Source organism: Nycticebus coucang, chromosome 22 (assembly GCF_027406575.1).
Source record: "Nycticebus coucang isolate mNycCou1 chromosome 22, mNycCou1.pri, whole genome shotgun sequence".
NCBI classification, from domain to species: Eukaryota; Metazoa; Chordata; class Mammalia; order Primates; family Lorisidae; genus Nycticebus; species Nycticebus coucang.
The window spans coordinates 45,195,513-45,221,697 of NC_069801.1; the positions used below are offsets into that span (position 1 = coordinate 45,195,513).

General features: G+C 41.6%; 1 protein-coding gene across 2 annotated transcripts in view; it reads right to left on the minus strand.

Annotated features, from left to right (window-relative positions):
* SPATA6 (spermatogenesis associated 6) overlaps nt 1-4,685 on the minus strand; it is a 143,786-nt gene extending 139,101 nt beyond the window's left edge. Inside the window, exon 1 of one of the 2 annotated variants that reach the window (XM_053576009.1) lies at nt 4,436-4,685. In XM_053576009.1, coding sequence (XP_053431984.1) covers nt 4,436-4,486 — 51 coding nt within the window. In that variant the 5' untranslated portion in view covers nt 4,487-4,685. The remainder of the gene's footprint in view (nt 1-4,435) is intronic. The other variant, XM_053576010.1, reaches the window with a different exon arrangement.
* Nucleotides 4,686-26,185: the final 21,500 nt, after the last annotated feature.

A 26,185-nucleotide genomic window follows, 5' to 3' on the forward strand; every position in this document is an offset into this window, starting at 1 on the left:
TAACCACATTTATAAGACTGAAACTGGACCTCTCACTACTTACAAAAAATTGATATTATCAAGATTTAAATCTAAGGCATGAATCAATAAAAATCCTCGAAGAAAGTATGAGGAAAAGACTTGAAGATATTGGCTTGGGAAAGATTTTGTGAAGATTTCCATGGCACTTGCAATAACAACAAAAATAAGCAAATGGGACTTAATTAAACTGAACTGCTTCTGTGCAGGTAAGTAAGGAGACAACAACCAAAGCAAATGGACAATCTTCTGAATGGAAAAAGATATTTTCATATTATGAATTGGACAAAAGCTTAATAACTAAGATCTATAGAGAACTCAAATTCATCAACAAAAAAAAAGACCCAACAATCCCATGTATCACTCATTGGGCAAGAAAAATGAATAGAACCTTCTCTAAAGAAGACAGATGAATGGCTAACAAACATAGGAAAAAATGCTCTTTGTCCCTAATTATCAGAGAAATGCAAATCAAAACTATTCTGAGATATCACCTAACCCCAGGGAGGATTGCCCACATCACAATGTCTTGAAACTGCACATGCTGGTGTGGATGTGCAGAGAAGGGAACACTTTTACACACTGGTGAGACTGGAAACTAATACAACCTTTTCGGAAGGAAGTATAGAGAATCTTCAAAGAACTCAAATTAGACCTCCCATTTGATCCTGCAATCCCATTACTAGGCATCTACCCAAAAGAAAAAAAAATCCTTGTATCATAAGGACATTTGCACTGGACTATTTATCACAACTCAATTTACAATCACCAAAATGTGAAAACACCCTAAATGCCCACCAATCCAGGAATGGATTAACAAGCTGTGGTATATGTATACCATGGAATACTATTCAGCCATTAAAAAAAAGATGGAGACTTTAGATTTTTTTGTGTTAACCTGGATGGAGGTGGAACACATTCTTCTTAGTAAAGCATCATAAGAATGGAGAAGCAAGAATCCAATGTACTCTATTCTAATATGAAGGCAGTAGATGAGCTAATAATAAGGGTGGTAGGGGAATGAGGGAATGGGGAGAGGGAAAGAAGGGAGTCTGGGGGGGGTCATAGTCTATGGCACACCTATTGGGTGTGGGACACAATTATAAGAGGAACTTTATCTAACAAATGCAATCAATGTAACCTAATTCTTTGTACCCTCAATCAATCCCAAACAATAACAATAAAAAATAAAACCAAATATAATAGATGATTCAAGGGAAAAAAGTGATCACCAATTATCTAAGGTGTGATAACAGTATTGTAGTTATGTAAAACAATATCCTTATTTTTTTGTTTTCCTTTTTTTTTTTTTTTAAGAGATAGGCTCTTGCTATTTTGCCTAGGCTGGAGTATAGTAGCTATTCACAAATGCAATCATAGTGTATTACAGCCTCCAATCTCAAATTCCTAGGCTAAAGAAATCCTCCTGCCTCTACTACCCAAGTAGCTGGGACTATAAGAACATACCTGGCCAAAATCCTCATTTTTAGGACATACATGCTTAAGTATTTAGGGGTGGAATATTATGATGTCAACAATTTTCAGCAAAAAGGAAAAATTTATCTTACATATATTATACATATATGTATAAATGCACACATATGTACAGAAAAATCGAATTAATGTACACAGGTCATGGGAAGTTATTCATTAAACTATTATTTCAACTACTCAGTATGTTTAAAATTTTTCATTTAAAAGTTGAGCAGAGGTGGTGACTGTGGCTCAGTGAGTAGGGCGCCGGCCCCATATACTGAGGGTAGTAGGTTCGAACCTGGCCCCAGCCAAACTGCAACAAAAAAAATAGGCAGGCATTGTGGTGGGTGCCTGTAGTCCCAGCTACTCGGGAGGCTTAGGCAAGAGAATTGCCTAAGCCCAAGACTTGCTGGAGGCTGCTGTGAGCTGTGTTGCCATAGTACTCTACCAGGGGCAACAAAATGAGACTCTGTCTCTAAAAAATAAAATAAAATAAAAGTTGAGCAGAAAAGAAGATGCCATTTATCATAGATATATAAACTGATCTCCAGAATATATCAAATAAAAAGAAATGCAAGGTGCAGCATAGTTTATACAATGTGCCACTTTTGATGTGAAAAAAAAAAGGAAAAGTAAAAATCATATGGTATGTGATGTGTGAGAGAGAGTATATGAGTATACCTGTTTACATTACAGCCAATTAAAACGGTTACATATGGGAGATAAATTTAGGTTAGAAACAGGTCTGAGCTTGGAAGTGAAATGCCTCTGGGTATATCATTTTATATAGTTTTGACCTTTATACCATAAAAATGTGAAAAGAATTAAAGAAATAACTAAAACTGGAAAGATGTTAAAATATTTACAGTCACATAATTCCTCTATTCAATCAAAATCAAATTAATCAAGTTTACTTAACTTGTTAATGATCTTTTTTGTTCCTTCTGAGCACCAGAACCACTGAAAAGGGGCTACTGCTGGTCAGGAAACTTAGTATCTTATTGCAGATCTGCCCCTCAGTAGTGCAATCCTAGACAAATAACCATGCTAAGCCTCAATCCCAAAAAGAAATTAAATTCAGTGATTTCTAAGATTTTTTAGAACTAAAAATTCAGGGACTCAACAAATAAGAATTTTCCAACTGCACAGTCTTCTTCAGCTTGATGAGTTAACAAAGCTCCACTATACAGTGATTCATACAGTCATTCACTTTTTGCAGTACAACTGAAGAGAAAGTGTAGTGAAATAAAACTTATTTCTCTGACGCCTTCTGGCAGTAATCAGTTACAACAGGGTACTTTCTTTCTCTTAGAAGTTCGCATTGGCAACGGAAAGGAAGCTGCACTCACCAACCTGCTAAACCTCATTGGTTAGCAGAGGACGGAAGAAGAAGCCCATAACAAAGTCTGTTGAAGCTGAACTCCGGAGGAGTTTCACAAACTGTCCTCAGCCAAGGGGTTTAGAGAGCTTCATGAATTATTTTACTAAACTAATCCTACTTTACAAAATGTTGACCAAAAGGCAGCCTTGGGACAAAAACATATAATTCTAGGAATAAAGTTTCTGAAAAAAAACCTCTGCAGAATGTAAGCTACGAGTCCCAGAAACTTTCTTCTTCACTCTCCCTACCTCACACCCTGCTCCACCCAGGCTTCCCTTCTTCAAGACCTTAACAAAAGACACAAATAGTCTTGTGACTTCCCTGGAAGTTTAAGGTCTGTGCAGCTGCAGCCACATTCTAATGTGAGGTAGGATAGCCAGAAAAGGAGTTGGGAAGCTTCAAGAGAAAGCTTCAGAGAAAAGTCTGGCCTGCAGGGTGAGCAGGAAGGAAATGCTGAGGGCTCTGAACTGCAGGACCCAGGAGGGGGTGGTGAATACTTAAACACCCTCATCTCCCAGTTTTGCAGGAAGATCAAAAAGAAGGCTGAACATAGAAAAAGGAGTAAGACAGGATGAAGGAATAAAAGAAAGACAAAATTTTGTTTCCAAACTCCTTAAAAGACTGTGCCTGCAGGACCAAAATGGGGTATGGAAAGGCTCGGGGATGGGGGTGGTGGTGGGGCGGTTCCTCCAGAACAGACAAGCTAGAACTTTTGTTTAAAGAGGAGAATGAGTTCAAAACCCCTGTAAAGGTCTCTAAGATTATTAAGGCAGGCTGGAGTTTTGCCCTAGCATGGAGAGGACTGGTCCTTCACTGGAGGATTGGAGGATGCCTAGGTGCTGTGCCTCAGCTGGATTTCCACAGGAGGCTGGTAGAAAGTGGGGGATCCTCTTTAGCAAGTCCACGGAGTGACTGGGTGGGACTACAATTTTGGAGAATGAGGAGTTCCCCTCTAAAAATTAACCGTGCCTTTTTTGAAAGAAGAATGAGAAGGACTCACTGTCACAGTCGGGAGGGTTTAGGGTTTGGAGAGACCTCAAGTGATTTCAGAGGAGTTGGGTTTTCCTGCAAGGTTCTGTTGGCTGTGGAATTCTACCCTGAAGACTGAGAATAAGGCCCCTTCACTAATGGGAAGCTTGGAAAATTGATCTGAAAATGGCTTGCGGTGATTTGGAAGGAAATGCCACCCCTCCCAGGCTTGGGACAGGCGGGGCAGTCCTACTCTCACTAAGAAGCACAGAGGAGAAGAAGAATTTAAAGAGACCACCCCATCCCACCCCGCGACTCACCGGAAAGTTGGGGACAGAGAGAGGAACTCCGAGGTGGCAGACAGAATCAGAAAGCGGGACGCAGCAGGAGAGCCGGGCCAGGCCGCTGCGCGGTCGGAGGGGAGGGCTTCGGGGGTCTGAGGGTAGGGGGGACCCAGAAGGACAGGGGATCGGGGCTTGCGAAGGATGACTCGGAGGGTGAAGGAGGTTTCTGAAGTGATTCGGGGCTCTCGGAGGTGAAGTAGGCGTCCAGGGTCAATTCCGGAGGGAGGGGGGCGCGACCGGTACTCACAGAGCGGATCTCCAGCGCCAGGGCGCATTGCAGCGCCTTCACCTTCGGCATCCGCGCGGGGTGGGGCGGCGGGGAGGGACCCCGGCCACGTGCCCGATTGGGACGGAGAGACACGGCTCGGGGCGGGGACGGGGAGGAGACGAGGTGCCGGTGGCGGCGGCAGCTGTGGCCCCCAGGCCGGGGCCCGCGGTCCAGCCTGGGTCCCGCCCGAGCAGCAGCTGAGCGCGGGGCGCGGACCCGTTGTCATGGCAGCCAGAAGGGGCGGGGCCGGAAGAGAGGCCCGAAGGGCGCTCCGCAGCCTCCGGCGCAAGTGGCTGGGGGCGGGGCTCAGCGAACGCCGGGCGGAGCAGGCTGGCGAGGAGGCGGGGCTTCCTAAGGGGCGGGGCGAGGCGAGGCGGTGCTTCTGTGACATCAAACTGTGGGCCCGGAGACTGGAAAGAGAGAATAGCTGTTTGTATAATGGGACAGTGCACAGGTCAAGGAGTTGGACGCAGGAACCCTGAGTTCCAACGTAGTGATGGCACCTTTGGCTAGTGGCATCCCACGGTGCCCTCAGTTTCCCCAACTGTGGAAGAATAGCAATTTTTCTTGGTCCTCCTATTTGAATTTCACAGTACATCTTACGAAGTCAGTGTGAGGACCCTGAAGAGAGACTTGCCCTAGTCAAAGGCAAAACCAAGACTAGAACCCAGGAGCTGTCAAGTAAAACCGCAGCTGCCTCCCTGAGAAGAGGGACTTGAATCAGATCATCACAATACTCTTCCAGTCTCCTGTGATTCTCTCTGTTAGCGTGTTTCCCTTCCCTTCAGAGTTTGCTGTTTGATTCATCTGTGTGTGCATCTCAGTGCATATTGCTTAAAACTGGACTCTAAAGAGGGGTCAACAATAAATGCAGTTGTGTAAGGCCTGGCCATAGACCATCAAAGACAAAAAGAACCTGAAAGTTTGCCAATCCAATCATGTTAAAAATCATTGTTACTGAAAAATACATTATACATACAGAAGTGTACAAAAAACATTCATCTTAATAATGAGAACAATACCTGTGGAACTAACACTCAAGAAATAGAACATTACCAATACCATAAAGATGCCCTCCTTGCCCTGGAAGTAATCAGCACTCTGACTATTGTTACAATAATCCCCTTGCTCTTGCTGTTCATGTATGCATTTTGCTTTTTTTTTGAGACAGAGTTTCAAGCTGTTCCCCTGGGTAGAGTGCTGTGGCGTCGTAGCTCACAGCAACCTCTAACTCCTGGGCTCAAACCATCCTCTTGCCTCAGTTTTTCTATTTTTCGTAGAGATGGGATCTGGCTTTTTTTGCTCAGTTTGGTCTCGAACTGGTGAGCTCAAGCAATCCACCTGCCTTGGCCTCCAAGAGTGCTAGGATTACAAGCGTGAGCCACCAAGCCTGGCCTGCATTTTTTTTTTTTTGAGACAATCTTATTTTGTCACCCTCGGTAGAGTGCCACGGCATCATAGTTCACAGCAACCTCAAACTCTTGGGCTCAAGAGATCCTCTTGCCTCAGCCTTCCAGGGAGCTGGGACTACAGGCTTCTGCCACAATGCATGACTAATTTTAGAGGCCAAGGTTGGGTGGGAGGGGTCTCCCTCTTCCTCAGGCTGGTCTTGAATTCCTGAGCTCAAGCATCCACCCACCTTGGCCTCCCAAAGTGCTGGGATTACAGGCATGAACCACCGCGCCCAGATAATCTTAATAACATGAAAAGAGAGGCAATTTATCCCTTCTGAGGTGATGTAATTAGAAGTACACAGTAACACCTTTCATGCTGAAAAATCAAACGTGAATTTGACTAAGCATTCAAATCTACTGCCAAGGTATAGGAAATAAAAGAGTCAAAGAGAAACTTGTTAGAACCACAGGGATATAAGCGAAAAAATTAATGTGATATGATCTCTTCAACAAATAAATTGCAAAGAAATGTAAAAAGGAGGCCTTGTGTATTAAGAGACAAAAGAGATGAAATCTAATTTAAGGTGTTTATGAAAACACTGGAGAAACTTTAATACTACTGAATAAGTCATGATCTTAAGAAATTATAATTAAATGTTTATGTATGAGCTCAGCGCTCGAAGCTCAGCGGTTAGGGCTCTGGCCACATACACAGAGGCAGGCAGGTTCCAACCTGGCCCCAGCCTGCTAAACACCAATGACAACTGCAACAAAAAAATAGCCAGGCATTGTGGTGGGGGCCTGTAGTACCAGCTACCTGGGAGGCTGAGGCAAGAGAATGGTTTAAGCCAAGAGTTTGAGGTTGCTGTGAGCTGGGATGCCCTGGCACTCTACCCAGGGTGACATAGTGAGACTCTGTCTCAAAAAAAAAAAAAGTGTTTATATATGATCATGGTACTAGGGTCCTGTTATTTTTTTTTAAGAGAGCTTATCTTTTCAAAAATAATGCACTTTGAAGTATTTACAGATGAAATATGATGTCTGGGATTCACTTCAAAATTCTCCAGTGCAGGTGGGGAGTGGCAGTGATGGAAAGTGTGTGAAGGTATGGACGACATGAATTAGCCCTGTAATTGTTAAAGGTTGCTAACAGGTATGCTGGAGTTGGTTTATGTTTAGTTTCATGTCAACACAGACAACTAAACAGATGTTCAAAATTGTCAGGTGCTCTTTCTATACTGATGATTGAGATAATCATATGTGATTTCAATGATAGCCTATTTAGGAAGCAAATTGTATTTCTGATGATATATCTTTCTTATGGTCCTTTATTATTTTATGAATATACTTATGTATTATGTTATTTAATATTTTGTCTAGATATTTGCCTCTATAGTTATAAAAGAATTGAGCCTATAATTTTATTTTCTTTTATGGTCTTTTCCTGATTTAAGAATCTAAATTATACTGACTATATAAAAGAAGAAAATATATTAAACATATGCTCTTATCCTATAGATAAGAGAGGAGCAGAGAACCCTTGGTGGACCATCAGCTATCAGGTTGCCTTAGTCAGGAACATTTGAGCCTTCACCTATTTTCCTTACTGTTTTTCCAACTGTTTTTAAATCTCTGTCTTGCAGGGTTATTGACAAGAGTGCTGATGATGATGCTCATATAATAAAGTGTTAACCATGCTTCCTCTGTTTTTATAATAAACTTGGAAGTCACTTGGTATTCTCTTCATTTTTCTTCTATCTTTTGTTCTCAGATTTTTCAGATTGTATAATTTCTATTGATCCATCCTCAAGGTAACTGACACTTTCTTCTGATATCTCCAGTCTTCTGTTAAGCCCATCCATTGCATTTTCATTTCAGTTAATGTATTATTTAATTCTAAAACTTCCATTTGGTTCTTTTCTTAGTTTCCACGTGTCTGATGAGATTTTCTCTTTTTTCATTGATTAGGATTATTTTTTCCTTTGCTCTTTCAACATATTTTCCTTTAATTCTTTGAACATATTTAGTATAGCAGCTTTAAAGTATTGGTGTCCTATAACCAATATCTGTGTCATATTGAGTTCTGTTTCTACTAAATGCATGTTTTCATGACTGTGGGCTGCATTTACCTATTTCTTTGTATGTCTAGTGATTTTTTAATTAAATATTTGATATTTAAAATAACTCATACAGTATTTTTTTTTTTTGAGACAGAGTCTCAAACTTCCACCCTGGGTAGAGTATTGTGGTGTCAAAGCTCACAGCAACCTCAAAGTCTTGGGCTTAAGCAATTCTCCCTCAACCTCCCAAGTAGCTGGGACTACAGGCACCTGCCACAACACTGGCTGTTTTTCTTTTTTCTTTCTTTTTTTTGGTTGTAGTTTAGCAGACCTGGGCCAGGTTCCAACCCGCTACCCTCAGTGTATGTGGCCAGCGCCCTGCCAACTGAGCTACGGGAGCCGCCTAAAATAACTTATATAACACTGAGTTCTATTACGTTTCTCTGAAGAGTGATGATTTTTATTTCAGCAGGTATTACAGTTTAATTACTGGCTGATTACCTTAACCCTGTGTAGATTTAGTGTTATTCTTCATTAGTGCAGATATGTGGAAAGCCCAAGATATTTCTAAAGCCTCTCTAACTTGATAGAACTCAACCCCCAATCTCTTTCTCTCCTATAGGTTTTGCCAGACTTGGTTGCAGACTTTGATGAGGCAAGTCTTGTGTAAGCCTGACTTTAGGGCATAGTCCTCACTGCTATGGTTCAGCTTCCCTGGTGTATCAGCTGGCTGCCAGAAATATTAATTGCAGGAGGACAGAGTCCTGAATGGCCTTGGCCAACCCAGCAGGCCTGCAACTCATAGGCAAACTACCCCAAGAATGTGACACCCTAAGATAAAGAGGAAATATCCCAAACAACCAAGGCTATGTTCTCATTCTAGAACAGGATGCTTTGCAATACTTGTGCTCAGTGAACCTAGTGGTACCCTGGGTATATAAACCCAGAGCAAAGTGCCTTTAGGGTCCTTCAGCCACAGTGCAAATGGGGCAAGTGCAGAGAAGCCTGCATATACTCTGGGCAGCTTTCCTGAGCCTTAGTGGACCAGGTAGCCATGGATCCTCAGCTGCTGCTTACTCTTGATGCCTGTTAATGAATGATAAATTTGCTTTGCATGATTTGTTGTGTGAGTGTTCTGTCTCACCAGGTCATACTCACCTGGGTTTGTGCAAACCTCCTGAGAGATTTAGGAATCTTTGCATTAACTAAGTGTTAAAAAAAAATCTCTTGACTTCACAAGGCTCTGAACTCCAGTGTTCCTTAGCACTCCTTAAGTATCTCTGTTCTGCTCTTAACCCTGTAGCAGTTGCTAACTGCCAGGTGTTCTTGCTCTGTTCATATAAAATTTGTCACTCAGCCTTGGACTTTTGGAGAAACCCCTCATGAGATTCTGAGGCTCTTTATCCATAGTTCCTTTTGTCAGACTGCGTGAAAATTAGAGATTCCAGCTGCTTCAATTGCCAAACTGATCTTGTCTCCTCAATTTATTGGGACCGAATTATTCTGTTTAAGCTCCAACTCTCTGCCTTGAAGTTGGGAAATCGTCCCCAGGCCAATACTTGGTGATCTTGGGAATCACCTTGTAAGGTACTGTTATCTCAGGGATCACAGGTTTGTGCTGCTTGTTGCCTGCTATCTGAAAACAGTTGCCTTCTATGTTTTATATTTATTTAAATTCAGAGGGTTAATCTGGCACCAGTAATTCCATTGTGAGTAGGTGTGATAGTACCAATTCCATTCTGTTTTAATATTAACAATTTTTAACTTTAATACATATTAATAGGTGGCTTGTTATGAAGATTAAATGAATGGCATGTTTCATAGGTGGTAAAGTCAGTGTTTGAGTTAAATCTTTCTTTGATAATTTTTTATGATATCAAAACCACTAATAAGTTTGGCTGGGTGCATTGGCTCCTACCTATAGTCTCAGTGCTTTGGGAGGCAAAGGCAGGAGAATTGCTTGAGGCCAGGAGTTCAAGACCAGCCTGGGCTGCATAGCATGACCCTTTCTCTACAAACAAACAAATAAAAAAACTAATTTAGCTGGGCTTGGTAGCGCGCACCTCTAGTCCCAGCTACTGAGAAGGCTGAGGCAAGAGGATGACTTGAGCTCAGGAGTTCAAGGCTGCAGTGAGCTGTGATCATGCCCCTGTAGTCCAGCCTGAGTGACAGAGTGATATCCTGTTTCTTAAACAAAACAAAACAAACACTAAGTAATGGTGTTGAACATCTTCTCAACCATTTTTTTTTTTTTGGCGGGGGGATGTCAAATGATCCTTTATTGAAATATTTTCCTTTGTACTTTTAACCAGTTGGGCATTCCACTGCACCACTGTTGATGTCATCTATGATATCATGAGGGTGGCAGCCACCAACACTGCAGCCCACTGCCAGGGCGTCCCCAGCATCTCTTTAATGTCTACAGAGCCCTCTGCCTAAAGATCGGTGTTGCATCTGTCTGGTAATGTTGACAATTTCATCAAAGGTGTTATTTTGGTTGTGTTTAATGTTTTTCTGTTTCTTCTGTCTCTTGGTACTTCGTTGAAGGCTTTGATGATCAGGGCAGAGGCAGAAGGTACCACTTCATTCTGGGTCTGTCTGCTCTGGACAGTCAATTTCATTGTAATTCTCAGAACTTTCTAGTCATCACCAACCTTTTTTGGAGACAAACCCAGGCAGGCTGATCTTGGGGGCCAGGGCAGACGTGGCAGCAACTTTGTCACTGCTGCACCTGAAGTATATGACTCTGATCTTGTTGGGTTCAAACTTAGGTGGCATAGTGTCAGATGAACCCAGATTCCAGGCAACAGAAGAAAGTTGCAACTTGGCCTTCTCTTAACTGAAAGCTGAAAGGTCACTATTTTTTTTTGTGTGTGTGTGATTTTAATTTTTTTTATTATTATTAAATCATAGCTGTATACATTAGTGCAGTCAAGGGGTACAATGTGCTGGTTTCATATACAATCTGAAATATTTTCATCAAACTGTTTAACATAGCCTTCATGGCATTTTCTTAGTTATTGTATGAAGATATTTGTATTCTGCATTTAGTAAGTTTCGCCTGTACCCATTCTAAGATTATTTTTATTTATTATTTTTTTTAGACAGAGTCTCAAGCTGTTGCCCTGGGTAGAGTGCCGTGGCATCACAGCTCACAGCAACCTCCAACTTCTGGGCTCAAGCAATTCTCCTGCCTCCGCCTCCCAAGTAGCTGGGAGTGTAGGCGCCCGCCACAATGCCGGCTATTTTTTTGTTGCAGCCGTCATTGTTGTCTGGCGGGCCCGGGCTGGATTCAAACCCTCCAGCTCAGGGGTATGTGGCTGGCGCCTTAGCCTCGTGAGCCACAGGTGCTGTGCCTGCTTCTTTCTTTTAAATGAGCATCCAGTTTGGGAAATTCTGAATTAGGGAAATCATAAAAGATTTCATATAAGCTGGATCATGTAAGAAGATGAAGATGTCAAATTGTAAAATTCACTAAGACCTTCGACCCCAACTAAAATGTGGATTAGATGTCTCTTCTCTGTCCTCTTTTAACATCCTCTTTTATCTATTTTTATATGCGTGTGTGTATAGTATGGTATACTCAGTAATACATATAGTATATATAGTTTATATATATCCCTACACACGCGAGTGTGTATTTGTGCATATATATACGCTCTAGTGTGGGTATACTATATAACATAGTATATATGCAGGCTCTTCCAGAAGTCCATGGGGAAAATACTGATAAATTTGTTTGAAATATTCTAATTATCTAACTTTACATATGAAAATAAAAGAGATGCCTAGAGGTCAAGCAGCTTGGCCTATATCTTTTCCCAAGTTTGAAAACTCCAAGTGGGTAGTAACCAGGTCTTAATTTTCTTTGTATCAAACAAAGGGTTTACTGTGCAAAAGGTGCTCAATGACAAACATGTTGCATTGAATTGAAGACCCCTGGAAACCTCTTAATTTGGCAATAACTGTTCAGTGGAGAAGAAAATTCAGGCTGACTTGAGGTCAATACTACCTTTACCAGTTGCCAGCCATGTGACCTTGGACCTATTGAACCTCAGACTGTTGAATCTCACTTTCTCTGTGTATATGTGGTTCTTATTACAAGTCTGTGAATAAAGGTAGAATACTTAGCACAGGACAGCTCAATAGAGAGGCTCAGTGAAGGCAGGTTACATTCTCTCATAAACACTGTCCACGTTTAAGGACTTTTGAGATCTCACTTGGTTTGGATTATTTGAATTTATCCTATTCTTTGAATTTTTTAAGAGATTCTGAAGCAGTGTGCCATGGACAAAATCATCACTAGTTCAGCTGACCCCCTGCTTATGTATCATTTTTATTACAAACTAGTGTGAAGGTGTTCCCTCTGTCCCAGCCTTCAAACTGCAGCCTCCCACAAAAATCCAGCTGCCAATTTCTAAGCCCCAGGCATAGAATTTTGGAAGAAAATTCTCCTGAATAACAGCATTGTGGATGGCACTATTGTAGTTAATGATAGCTCAAGAAGATTTACAATTGTGAGTAGCAAATAAAACGGAAATAGTCCTGCCTCTGCACTTCCTCTCCTTTTATTCCGTGTGAAATTTTGTGGAAAATAAGTCCAAGGAAACATGTAAGCTCTTAATCCTTCCCAGAAATCCTTCCTCATTTATTGGATACTTTTAAGGAATAAATAAGAACATTTTTTCCCCTTATACAGTCTACTTTGCATGTACAAAGTGAGGACAGAACTCGGATTCGGCCATATGATCAGGTGAGAGACATTTTTAAAGGCCTTTATTGTCTTTCATTTATGTTCAGTCTCCACACAGGAACTGATTTCCAACACAGTCAGTGTCTTCATCAGTAATAAGACTATCAGTAATAATAGCATGGGCGTGGTCGCTCACGCCTGTAATCCCAGCACTCTGAGAGATGGAGGCTGGAGGATCGCTTGAGCTCTGGAGTTTGAGGTTGCTGTGAGCTAAACTGACACCAACCACAGCACTGTATGTAGTCCAGGTAACAGAGTAGAAAAACAAACAAACCAAAACCCCAATGATAATAGCAGCCATAGTAGGCTGGGCATGGTGGCTCACACCTATAATCCTAGCATTTGGGAGACCAAGGCAGGAGAATTGCTTGAGGTCAGGAGTTTGAGACCAGCCTGAGCAAGAGTGAGACCCCATCTCTACTAAAAAAATATAAAAATTAGCCAGGAGTTCTGGCAGGCTCCTACAGTGCTAGCTACTCAGAAGACAGACAGGAGGATCCCTTAAGCCCAGGAGTTTGAGATTATAGTGAACTATGTTCATGCAACTGCACTCTAGCTAGGGTGACAGAGAAAGACCCTATCTCAAAAAAAAAAAATAGTCATAGTAACTATTCAGTGATAATCTGCTATATATCAGGTATTGTACAAGGTACTTTATATACATTGTGTACCTCACACAGCTTTCTAAAAAGTATGTATTTATATCCCCATTTAACAAATAAGGAAACAAGATCAGAGTAAATTAACTTGCCAAAGTTCAGAGTACCTGGCAAACAGGAATTTATACCTAAGTCTGTCCTGTTCCAAAGGCAGCCTATCATTTCCTATAAAATGCTCCCTTTTATTATTATGTGTCATTGTAATATTATCAACTATCAATAACAAATATTTTTAAGATACAAGAAACAATAGCAATTGTTATATTATTATTATAAAATAAATATCTTATATGTTATTATGACTTTGCATTTGAGTAGAAATTGATGTTTCTAAAAGCATGTTCCCACCATCTAAACATGATTCTGTATATTTTAAAGTAGAACTATTTCTAAACCTCAGATAATTGACTTATTTATCACTGAGGATGGTAGAGGTTTAAGAGAACCAAGACTCCTAAAATTTTTTAGGTAGTTTGAAATTAAAAGAAAGCAGGAATAACCCTGTAGTAAAAATTTTATTGTTTAGAGAAATATGAATTGCATACCTTGGAAAAATGTGTTTTGGCTTAAAATGTATTATACGACTGTAATATTATATACCCACAATAATGTTTTGTTTTATTAATCTTGTTGCCATGAGTAAGATATGTTAGCTCAGTCAATAATAATTCAAGAGTTATTTCTCTGGCTGAGTTTTTTGTTTGTTTTGTTTTCACTACCACAGGATAACACCAGATCTGGCCGAGTTTTAAAAAGTAATAAGCCAAGGAGTAATTATTTCCAATTTCTCTTAGAACAGAGTTGGTGTGGAAGAGTTCTCCTCTGGTATTTAGGAGAAGGAAGTCCTGACATAGGTACCATTTGCTTTTGTCCCCAACTACCAAGTTTTAAATATTAAGGACACTGAGTATGTGGTGGTAAACAGAATAATGATCTCAAAAAAAAAAAAAAACAGAATAATGATCTCCCAAAAATGTCTATATCCTAACCCCCGAAACCTATCAATACTAAGTTTGTAGATATGATCAAGTTCATGATCTGAGATGGGAAGGTTATACTGGTTTATCTGGATTGGCCTGATGTAGTCACAGGGAACAGGAAGAGTTAAAGTCAGAATGAAGGTGATGTGATGATGAAAGTGGAGGGAGAAAAGGAGATGTGATGTAAGGTTATGAGCCCAGGAATAAGGACCGCCTTTGACAGAGGAAAAGATAAGGAAAGGATTCTCTCATAAAGGCTCCAGAAGAAACCAGCCTGGCCAACACCTTGAGTTTAGGAGGTAAAACCCATTTTCAAATTCTGACCTCCAGAATTATAAGATAATATCATTTTAAGCCACTAAGTTTTGGGTAATTTACTACAGCATCAATACGAACCTAATATAATACTTGACTTGGACAAAACTTACAGGTGGGTTAAATATGAAACAGTCTGACTACAAATTTCTTAAATTCATCCAGAATCAATTTTACAACAGAAACTACAAATTTTAAGCCAGCCACATAATCCTAGTACTTTGGGAGACCAAAATGGTGGGATCACTTTAGGCCAGGAGCTCAAGACCAGCATGAAGAACACAGCAAGATCTCATCTCAACAAAAAATAGCGAAATTAGCAGAGCGTGATTGTGCACACCTTTAGTCCCAGCTAGTTGGGAGGCTGAGGCAGGAGGATTGCTTGAGCCCAGGAGTTTGAGGCTGCATTGAGCTATGATGATGCCACAGCACCCTAGCCCAGGAGACAGAGCAAACCCTGTCTCAAAAAGTAAATAAATAAATAAATCACCAATTTTAATAAGCTTTTTTTTTTTATATTACAGGGATAGGAATTATTGGGGCCAGAAGACAGACTATAGCAAAGGGTATTTTCCGAGAATGGCCATAGTACTTGCCACTTCCTATTAAGAGATAGTTTGTTTCTCCTTCCTTTGGACAGAACTTGAGAAATGTAGCACCCATGTATGAATAATGATAAACTGATATGAAAACACTTAAAAGAAAGCCAAAATATATTGGGATATATTTATGCATAGAATGCATAAATCCATAGATGTATTTATGGATAGAATGCTTGGATATCATAAAAATACCAATTCCTAGATTAATCTATAAATTTAAAAATTCTAATTACCATTTTATCCAGCAGATTTTTTCATGGTAGTAGACAAGGTAATCCTAAAATTCATGTGGATGAGGAAACAGCTATGTAAAGTCAAGGGATTACAAATAGGAATACAGGCTGGGTGTGGTGGCTCACTCCTGTAATCTCAGCACTCTGGGAGGCTGAAACCGGTGGATTGCTTGAGCTCAGGAATTTGAGACCAGCCTGAGCAAGAGCAAGACCCCATCTCTGAACAAAACCAAATAAAACAACAACAAAAAACAAATAGAAATGAAGTGGGATGTGGAAGGAGATATTTGCCCTGGCATATGTCAAGATTATAAAGCCATGATAATTAAAGCATTATGGAATTGCTACAAAGAGAGATAGAATGGCAAAATAGATTTGGGAATGCAGAGGGGGAAATAATAGTCCTTTTAATAAATAGTGCTAGAACATTTGAGTATCTTTTAGGGAAAAAAATAAATAAGAGTACTCCATTCTAATTCTACGTGGATTTTAGACCTAACAGTGTAGGTAAAACTATAAAACACAACAAACACCTATTTTAAAATTATAAAACACTCATAAATCTCATCAAGATTTTCTATCCTGAGCTTTGTTGTCATGCTGCTGAAGGACAGCACTCTTTGCATTCTTGAGATTTATATTGGTTAACAAAGAGGATCTTCCTCCAAGAAGCAAAGCACCCCTTGAGTATCTTTAGTAGGCCCTTGATCTGAACAGAACAGTCCTTAAGGCACTACCTTAGATATTTCTGAGGTGTTTTTTCTTTTTTTGTAGAGACAGAGTCTCACTTGATGGCCCTCGGTAGAGTGCCGTAGCCTCACACATCTCACAGCAATCTCCAACTCCTGGGCTCAAGCGATTCTCCTGCCTCAGCCTCCCGAGTAGCTGAGACCACAGGAGCCTGCCACAACGCCCGGCTATTTTTTTGGTTGCAGTTTGGCCGGGACCGGGTTTGAACCCACCACCCTCGGTATATGGGGCCGGCGCCTTACTGACTGAGCCACAGGCGCCGCCCGATATTTCTGAGGTTTTAACAAAGGATTTTATGGTTTCACCCAGGGTTTAATCTTTGCCCTGAAGCTGTCTCTTAATTTGAGAATATTGGAGAGGCTGGAATTAAGAACAAGTTTTATTTGTGAACCCTATAAAAAAATAAATAAATAAATTACCATTTTTAAAATCATGATCCAAATAGTGATCTCGAAGGACGTCTTAAGTCTTTCCCTCAGGAAATGAATAACTCTTCTGTGGTGTCTGTTGAGGGTGGTTTCTTAGCTCCCTAAATTGATGAGCAGCCCTCCTCAGTCCTATGTAGGCTACCTGCAAATTTCAACAAAATTAAATTCTGATACCAGTCTCTGAAAATGGGTGAGGCCTATTGATTGAGAATGTGGAGAAAACCCAGACGGCCATATAAGCATCAAGTGATTGCCCTCCTCCCCCAGCAACCCTGAGTACCCCATTCTGGGTATTCTTCCTCAAACAGATGTAGCTTGCCAAGGCCTCTGGGTGTCTTCATTTCCCCTTGTTCTCATAGGGAAGAGTGGAGAAGAGTTGGGTCTTTCTCCATTTTCTGAACGAGATGTACAGTCTCACCCTGATCCCAAACAGCCACCCTTTCCTGTAGCTCCTCTCTCAGCTCTCCCTCATCAGAACAAGCTTAGCTTCTCACTGCTCCCTTAAATTTCTGATTTTTTTTTTTGAGGTAGAGTCTCAAGCTGTCACCCTGGGTAGAGTGCCAGGGTGTCATAGCTCATAGTAACCTCCAACTCTGGGCCTCAAGTGATCCTCTTGCCTCAGTTTTTCTATTTTTAGTAGAGATAAGGTCTTACTTTTGCTCAGGCTGGTCTCAAACTCCTGAGCTCAAGCTATCCACCCACCTTGGCCTTCCCGAGTGGTGGGATTACAGGCATGAGCCACTGCACCCAGCCAAATTTCTGGGTTGTTTTACAAATAAAGTAAAAGGCTTTTCTTTAGTGGGTTCAGCCATCTCTAACTTAGAAGGATAATGGTTAACAACACCTAAAATTAAGTACGTATCTGGTCTCATCTCAGACCATTTATATCAGAACCTTTGGGAGTGAGCCCCAGATATCTCTATTTTTTAAACTTCACTGGGACATTATAGTCAGGATTGAGAACAAATGGTCTAAGCCAGTTATGAATCCCATTCCTGGCCAAATTACAATCACCAGTGTTATGGAACAAATTGTATCTCCCCAAAATTTGTATGTTAAAGTCCTAACTCCCAATAACTTAGAATGTGACTGTGATTTGGAAAGAAGTTCTTTTGAAAGATAAGTGAGGGTTTAGACACAACTGACCAACATAGGACTGACCACACATGCTCTTTGTGGCTGTAAAATACTAAATTATAAGCAGGGCCTGGGGCAAAGCAAGGCGAAGGTTAAGTCACACCTATAGGTCATCAATTTATTTAGCAGATTATATTGAGTCAGTATATTATGGCTTGCTCTAAGATTAACAGATTTTATTATTTTAACTTAAAAGATTCCTTTCTAATGACTCCAAGCTTTTAGATAAAACTTTATTTCTTTAACCAACTACAAATTAAAGAATCTCTGAATCCGCTTATAACCTATAAACTTCTGTTTCAAGATGTTTTGCCATTGAGGCCAAACCAATGTATACTTTCCATATATTGACTTATGATTTTACCTGTATTTCCTATTAATATGTAAATTCCTAAAATACATAAAACCAAATTGTAACCTGCTCACCTTGGGTGCACTTTCTCAAGACATCCTCAAACTATGTCTTTCCAGACCATGGGCACTCATATTCAACTCTGAGTAAACCTCTAAAACATTTTTCTGAGCTTGGTTTTTCCATTAACAACCAGGTGAGGACACAGAGAGAAGACAGCCATCTGCAAGCCACAGATTGAGGCCTCAGGAGAAACCACCTCTGCCGACTCCGTGCTCTTGGACTTCAAACCTTCAGGATTGTGAGAAAATAAATTTCTGTTGTTTTAAGCCACTCAGTCTGTGTATTTTGTTACAGCAATTCTAGCAATAAACAGTAGCAATTCTGCTATAAATAGTAAAAAGAAATATGTTAAATCCATTGAACATTTTCATCCTGCAAACACTCATTTTTCTAAACTCTGAAAATTAGCATGGCTGTACTTCTGTTTCTATCAAGGGGCTAAAAGGTCATAATAGTGGCTGGACGCCACACCTCATGCAGTCTAGGACGCAGGAGGATCGCCTAAGTTCAGGAGTTCAAGATCACCTTGAACAAGAGCAAGACTCTGTCTCTGCAACAACTAGAAAAATTAGCTGGGCGTTGTGGTGGGCACCTGTAGTCCCAGCTTCTTGGGAGGCTGAGGCAGAAGGATCACTTAAATCTGGGAGTTGGAGTTTGCTATGAGCTATGATTACACAGCACTCTACCCAGGGCAACAAAGTGAAACTCTATTTAAAAAAAAAAAAAATCATAATAGCATTCAGCATAAGAAAATATCAAATACTCCAGGGAATTGCTTTTAGTTGCAAATAGAAAAAACTCAATTATCATTTACTTAAAAATTAATGTATTTAACAATCTCATACAAGGAACAGTCTGACAGGAGAGGAATGCTGGTTTAAAGCCTGGGCCCTTTCTAGCTCTCCACTTCATTGTTGTTAGCACGTTTAGAGGGCCATCCCCCTTTTTATAGGAAAATAAAGGCTTTTCCAGAAGCCTCTAAACCAGGTGTCCTCAAAATTTTTAAACAGGGGGCAATTCACTTCTCTCAGACCATTGGAGGGCTGGACTATAGTTTAAAAAAAAAAAACTATGAACAAATTCCTATGCACACTGCACATATCTTATTTTGAAGTAAAAAAAAAAAAAAAAAAAAACGGGAACAAATACAATCACACTGCCTCGTGTGGCCCGCGGGCCGCAGTTTGAGGACCCCTGCTCTAAACAGACCAACGCCTCCTGCAGGTGTAGAGGAACCTGGAGATAGAGGAGCCCATAAGTGGGAAAAGGATGTTCATGGCGGGCTTAGACCAGTCCTTCTCAACTTGACTAGGACTGCCTGAGGACACTGAAGAAATACAAACACCTAGGCTTCATTCCCAAAGGTTCTGATTATATATATATATAAACTCTGCAGGTGATTCCACTGTGTAGCCAGGCTGAGACCCCAATCATAGACCAATTACAATGAAACAAGATTTACCTTCTCAGAGAGTTGACTTAATGGTTATTTAATGATTTGCACCCGCTTTGGACATGGGCTCCCTCCTCTCCTGTCCCCATGACATCTTTCTTCTCCAGGTTTCTGAGCCCCGATTCCTTCAACATCCCATCCCAGCATGGCTCAGATTCTTTCTCCCCATTCTCCCTTGGTCTTCTTGGGATACAACATTGAGTGGTCAGTGGCCCTCTTAAGCTGCAGCACCATAGCTTAAACATTGAAAGAGAAGGAGAGAAAGAATATGTGGAAAATGAAAGCCTCTGTTCACAGAATCTCCTGGCTACGTGTCCAGGAAGGAGATGAACACGAGTACGCACAAGAATAAGCAGCAGAGCTCACTGTCATGGAAGCCACCAGGGGAAAGGGATTTGGGGATGGGGTGAGGATCATCAGAGCCCCAGGCTGTATGGCTTTGGTGGAATAAGCACTCAAATTGCCTAATAGATTTAGAAATTATTGGTCATTGATGACCTTCATCAAATGAGTTTCAGTTAATGGATAAATACAGATGAATACCAAATAAGGCGAAGACGGCAAGTGCAGAAAAAAACAAGCTCATAGTTAGCAGTCACAGGGGACGTAGCTCAGAAGGTGGTGATCATGGGGGAGTGGCTATGCATACATGTGCACACGCGTGTGTTCAAGGATAGGAGAAACTTGAGTATGGTCGTAGGTTGAGTGGGAAGAGGCAGTAGAGAGTTAGAGAAAGAGGCTGCAACCAGAAATTGATAAGATAATTACTGAAGCTATATTTTGGAGGTCTCAGGAAAGTCTGGGGTCAAGGGCGCATGTAAAGGGGTCAGCCTCGAATCAATAAACTAACATCTTTCTTGGAGGCTGAGAGAAGGAGTAATGTGTCATAGAAAAGTGAAACGCGCTTTTGAAATGAAGACACAGAAAGGTTTAGGGGAATTTCTTTTATAAAACATCCCTCTTGCCCTGCTCTCTACCCTTCATGAAATATTTATGAATCTGAGCCACCGAGCATGGTGGATACAGAAACTAATAAGATTAAGCTTTTTATAGTTTCATGTCTTAACAATAGGGGGAAGTGGGAAAGGGGGGGGTGGGTAGAGGGAGGGGAATCGGTGGGATCACACCTGTGGTGCATATTACAGGGGTATTTGCGAAACTTGGTAAATGTAGAATATAAATGTTTTGGCACAGTAACTGAGATAACGCCGGAAAGGCTATGTTAACCACTGGGATAAAAATGTGTCAAATGGTTTATGAAGTGAGTGTATGATGCCCCATAATCATATCATTGTATACACTTATGATTTAATAAAAAAATTAAAAAAAAAAAAAAAAAAAAAAAAAAGATTAAGCTTTTGTCTTTGAAGAGCTCTGAGCCTGGTAGACAGATGGTATACCCTTACCAAAGCCCTTACCAAAGTCACTCTTCTCACCCTCCCAGGACCCAGACCAGCACCACACATAAGGCAGGGATTACAGAGACCTCTCTGTACTCACAGCAGATGAAACTCTACTTCCTTTAAATCTTTCTACCGTTCTCAATTTCTTAGTCATTTTGCCAAAGCTATAAAGGAGACCACAGCTCACTGGGATGGCAGGGCAAGATGGACCAGGTGGGGGACAGCACATGGCCTAATTCCTCTTCTGATTAAAAACTGTGCTTCTAAAATAATTTCAAGACTGCTCTACAGGTATAAATAGGGAAATCCGGAGGACATAATGAGAATAGACTAGTGCAGTCAGAAAGGACAGAGTGATTTTCACATGGAGGTGAGATGAATTCTGAGGCGTGGCTGTGGGGGGAAGGGTCTGAGACTGCCTCAGATGTGAGAGGGAGAAGTGAGGGGTGGAAGCTGTGAGAGCAAGCAAGGTACATTGAGCCCTCAAATCATATCTAAATAGAAACAAAAATGAATAGGGGCAGAAGTGAGGTGAAGAAGGCCCTGGACTTCCTGCTGACACTCAGTGTAATTGTCGGCTTCTGTATTCGGCTGGCCCAGCAGCCTGTGAGATCCTTAAAGCCAAGGGCCAGGTCTTGACCAGTCTGTTCCCAGTAACTGTCACTAAGCCAGGTGGGGTCAAGGTTTGTGGACCCTGAAGCTCATAAAATTCAGGGAGGCCTCTTTAAGAGAAATAATACAAAACTTATTGGTGGAAAATTAAGGAAGTGAATGTGTATTTAGAATAAGGGAACAAATAAAAAATCAAATTTTTTTAAATCTCGAAATCAAAAAAAGTCACATTATATTTTTTTTGATTGACTGCCTGGTACATGGCTATAATACTTTTCTTCTTGTACTTCTTGTGTTTATTCTCTGGTCACCTCTCCATTTGACAATTGTTTTTGTAAGATTGTTTTCTTTGAAGAGAAGAGAAAAATAATCCTGTCTTTCTTATAGTATGATTGATCAAAAGTGGGTTTTTATTTTATAGAATTCAGGAAAGTTTATTTTAGCTTCACAACTCCTTATTGGTCATGTCTTGTAAATTTTTCAGACTGTCATTTTAAAAAACCTCCATCAAGTTTCTGTTATTATTTGCTATAAAATTTCAGGGCATTTTGCTCCTCCTGTGGGTTACTAATGCCCTGTACTCTGACTTGGCAGCATTCATTAGCCAGTTTGTCACCAGTGTCTTTGTTGTAGAGGCCAAGTATGCCCCCAGTGGGTCATGATGTGAGCAAGTCACTACAGGGGGCCAGAGCAGCATTCCTGGAGGCCATTCCCATACCAGAGGTGGCTAGCAATACTGAAAACATTTGAAAGTAACCGTGAATTACGTAAACATAACCCACTAAACCAGAGATTTTCAACCCAGTGTGCCACGGGGCACTGGTGTGCCATGAGGGGATCTTAGGTGTGCCATGAAAAAAAAAATTTTTTTTTGAGGCAGAGTCTTACTATGTAACCCTCAGTAGAGTGCGGTGGCTTCACAGCTCACAGCAACCTCAAACTCTTGGACTTAAGCAATTCTCTTGCCTCAGCCTCCCAAGTAGCTGGGACTATAGGTGCCCGCCACAATGCCTGACTATTTTTTTGTTGCAGTTGTCATTGTTTAGCTGGCCCAGGCTGGGTTTGAACCTGCCTGCCTCAGTGTATGTGGCTGGCACCCTAACCACTGAGCTACGGGAGCAGAGCTTTCCATGAAAAATGTTAAAGGTCATTATTTAAATTATTTTTGAAAGAAGTTCAAAGCACAGTATGTATATATACATACACACACATACACACACACATATATATATTTATCAACATAATTTGAGTGTGCCACAGAAGTTTAACTGTAGGTTCAAATGTGCTATGAGATTTAAAAAAAGAAAAAAAAGGTTGGCTCAGCTTCTGTAGCACAGTGGTTATGGTGCCAGCCACATACACTGAGGCTGGCGGGTTTGAACCCAGCCCTGTCCAACCAAACAACAATGACAACTGCAACAACAATAACAACAAAATATAGCCAGGCGTTGTGATGGGCACCTGTAGTCCCAGCTACTTGGAAGGCTGAGGCAAGAGAATCCCTTAAGCCAAGGAGTTGGAGGTTGCTGCGAGCTGTGATGCCACGGCACTCTACCGAGGGCTACATAGTGAGACTCCGTCTCAAAAAAATAAAAAAAAGTTGAAAAACACTGTACTAAACCCATACCTCCCTTTGGCTGAATCACAAAATTGCTCATACCACTTCGTTGCCACTGTATGTGAAGGCAAGAGAGTGGAAAAAGACAAGGGTTCCAGAAGACTGCCATTGAAATACCTTTCCTTTGCAATTTATAAAACTGTTTTCGGGGAACCCATTACTGGGGGAAGGGCTAGTGCAAGTCAGGGGTCCTGAAGTCTCCTGAACCTGTAATCTGTTGGTCTGTCCCACAGAGGGCACTGTCACGGAGCAGGCTCTGCATGAATGTTGACGGAGCGGAGAGAGGTGAAAGCCAGGGAAAGGAGGAAGAAGAGGAGTGAGCAGGAACCACTGTGCTGATGTCTGTGAAGCTGATACTGTTGGTAGTTGGTGAAGCATCATCAGTAGTATCTCAGCCTAACCTTAGCCGGGGGAATTGCTCCGCTTGTCTAGTGGGGGCTTGGGACCTCCTGGGTAAGCTGTGTCCTCTTCACCCCTAGCTGTGCTGGCCACACAAAGGCCTGTATTCTCATTGCTACAGCAGGAAGTTTGCCAATCCCCAAGCTTCCCTGAGTGCCTCTTTGATTTGCAACATTTAAAGGGCATGGAGAGAAGCATTCAGAGGCAGGCTTTAAAACCCGAAGTTACCCTAGTGTGAGTCCCAGCTGAAACATCCTTGCTGGCAGTAACTGCTAAGCACAGCTGGGCGGATGGCAGCGTTTGCCCTATAAAACATTTGATCCTCTGCCAATAAACTATAAAGGGGAAAAGAAAGCCCCCATCTATTTCGCAGTTATAGGGCAGCTTTGGAATGCGCTAACTGAAGCAAATGTGACCCTTGCTCCATCAGAGTACCGTATCCCAGTCCTGCGGATGAATGAGAGTATAGCTCCCACTCGGCAAGGCCATTGGGACTTCAGAGCCTTCCTGCAGATCCCTCCCTTCCCCACTGGTGTTGGGTGGTTAAGGTGTCCTCGGGAGCCACTGGCTCCACTCCAGCTCTTTGTGGCCTACTTTGTCAATTAGTGCTACTACCGTGGCAGAAGAAGACTGATACCCCGCACCTCTACTGCCATTGCTGTCACTCTTTAGACTGCCCTCCCTGTGAAGGATCCCTGAAGCAAAGAGTCTCTCTAGCCAGGGAAAACATTTCCCTCAGTCAGACTTCGGAGGGACTGTCAACCTACTACAAACAGCTCCTTGCAAAGTTTGCCAAAAGTAATTGCCCTTTGTGATTTTCATACTCATTCTCGATGAGTGTGGGTTATGTCATCCAAGGCCAAGTTAGAAGACAACTGAATAGGAGCATCCAGGACCAAGTGCAAAACATGATTCCTTCCCGCCAATCCACAGTTAACACAAATTCCAAGACAGGACTCCTGGGTCTCCTCCTTTACCAGGCGCTTCTTCAAAACCCATGGATTTTGCTTTCATAGGAGCATCCTATGAAATTCAATCTGCTTGAGGATTCACAGGCCAGTAATCTGGGGCTCAGTCACCAGGTGCCAAAGTCCCTCTGACCTTCTCCCCAGAAGATCTATGCCTCCTTACAAGGGCAGGATTCCTGGATACCAGAGGTCCTGTCTTAGTTTGAGATCACTCAAAAACCTCAGACAATTATTTGAGTGCAAGTAGTTTACTGAGGACATGACCCTGGGAAACACTAATCAGAGGAAGAAGGAGGCCATTAAAGGGGGGCTGTCAAACAATTTCCCACCAATGGGAAACTGGAGAGCAGTCCCACCAAGGAACTCTGACAGCCAGTGTAGAGTATATATCTCAGACATCCCACCCAAAGGGTGAGGAATATGGCCCAGGCCTTTACCCACTCATCTCATCAGGCATTGGTTGAGGGTGTGAACTCTGGCCTCCTATGTGAGCAGAGTGGGCTCCAGAAGGTACTGGCTGTTGCAAGTCAGGCTGGGAAGCACAGACATGGTGAGTCTCACAGGGGCTGCATTCCCATGTGGACAAGTAAGACCCTCTCACGAAATAAAGAAGGCTACAACCAAGTAAGGGTAGTTTGCATGATCTTCAAAGTGTAATGATACTCTGTATTGGAGTCCTGAGGAATGTACACTAAGGAACAGCTGAGAATAAAGGAGTATATCCCTAGCCCACTGACACTGAGTTCAAGACAGGAATTCTAGTTCAAAGGAAACTGGGGTTCTAAGGAAGGGGAACAGAAGCACAAATCTGCAGTGCTTTAGGCAAGTGATATCCATGAGGATGTGAGAATGATTTCAGACACTCTGTAGGTGTTTCAGAAATTTGTGAGTCATCTAAAAATGATTATCACACAACCAAGTGATGCTCCTGGCACATAGCAGGCAAGATTCACAAATGCCAGGTATTCCTACTCAATGAGGACACCAACAACTCCAAGTCTTATCTCTTTATGTATTTTTACAGGTGAAAAATTTGTTTATAAATATCTGACATACAAACTCAAAGTATTTCTTTGTCTTTTTTTTTTTTTTTTGGTAAAGATACAGAGTTGTGCTCTGCTGCCTATTCTAGAGTGCAGTGGCACAATCATAGCTCACTGTAGCCTGAAACTCCTAGGCTTCGGAGATCTCCTACCTCAGCCTCTCCTGTAGCTGGAACTATAGGCACATACCACCATGCCTGGATAATTTTTTAAAAGATTTTGTGTATTTGAAGTCTTACTACATGGTCCAGGCTGGTCTTGTCCTCCCACTTCAGCCTCCCAGAGTGTTGGAATTACAGGGGTAAGCCAACATGTCGGGCCTTTTTTTTTTTTTTTTGAGACAGAGTCTCACTTTGTCACCCTTGGTGGAGTGCTGTGGCGTCATAGCTCACAGCAACCTCAAACTCCTGGCCTCAAGTAATCCTCTTGCCTCAGCCTCCCAAGTAGCTGACTACAGGTGCCCACCATAACACACAGCTATTTTTTGTTTCAAGAGATGGGTGTCTT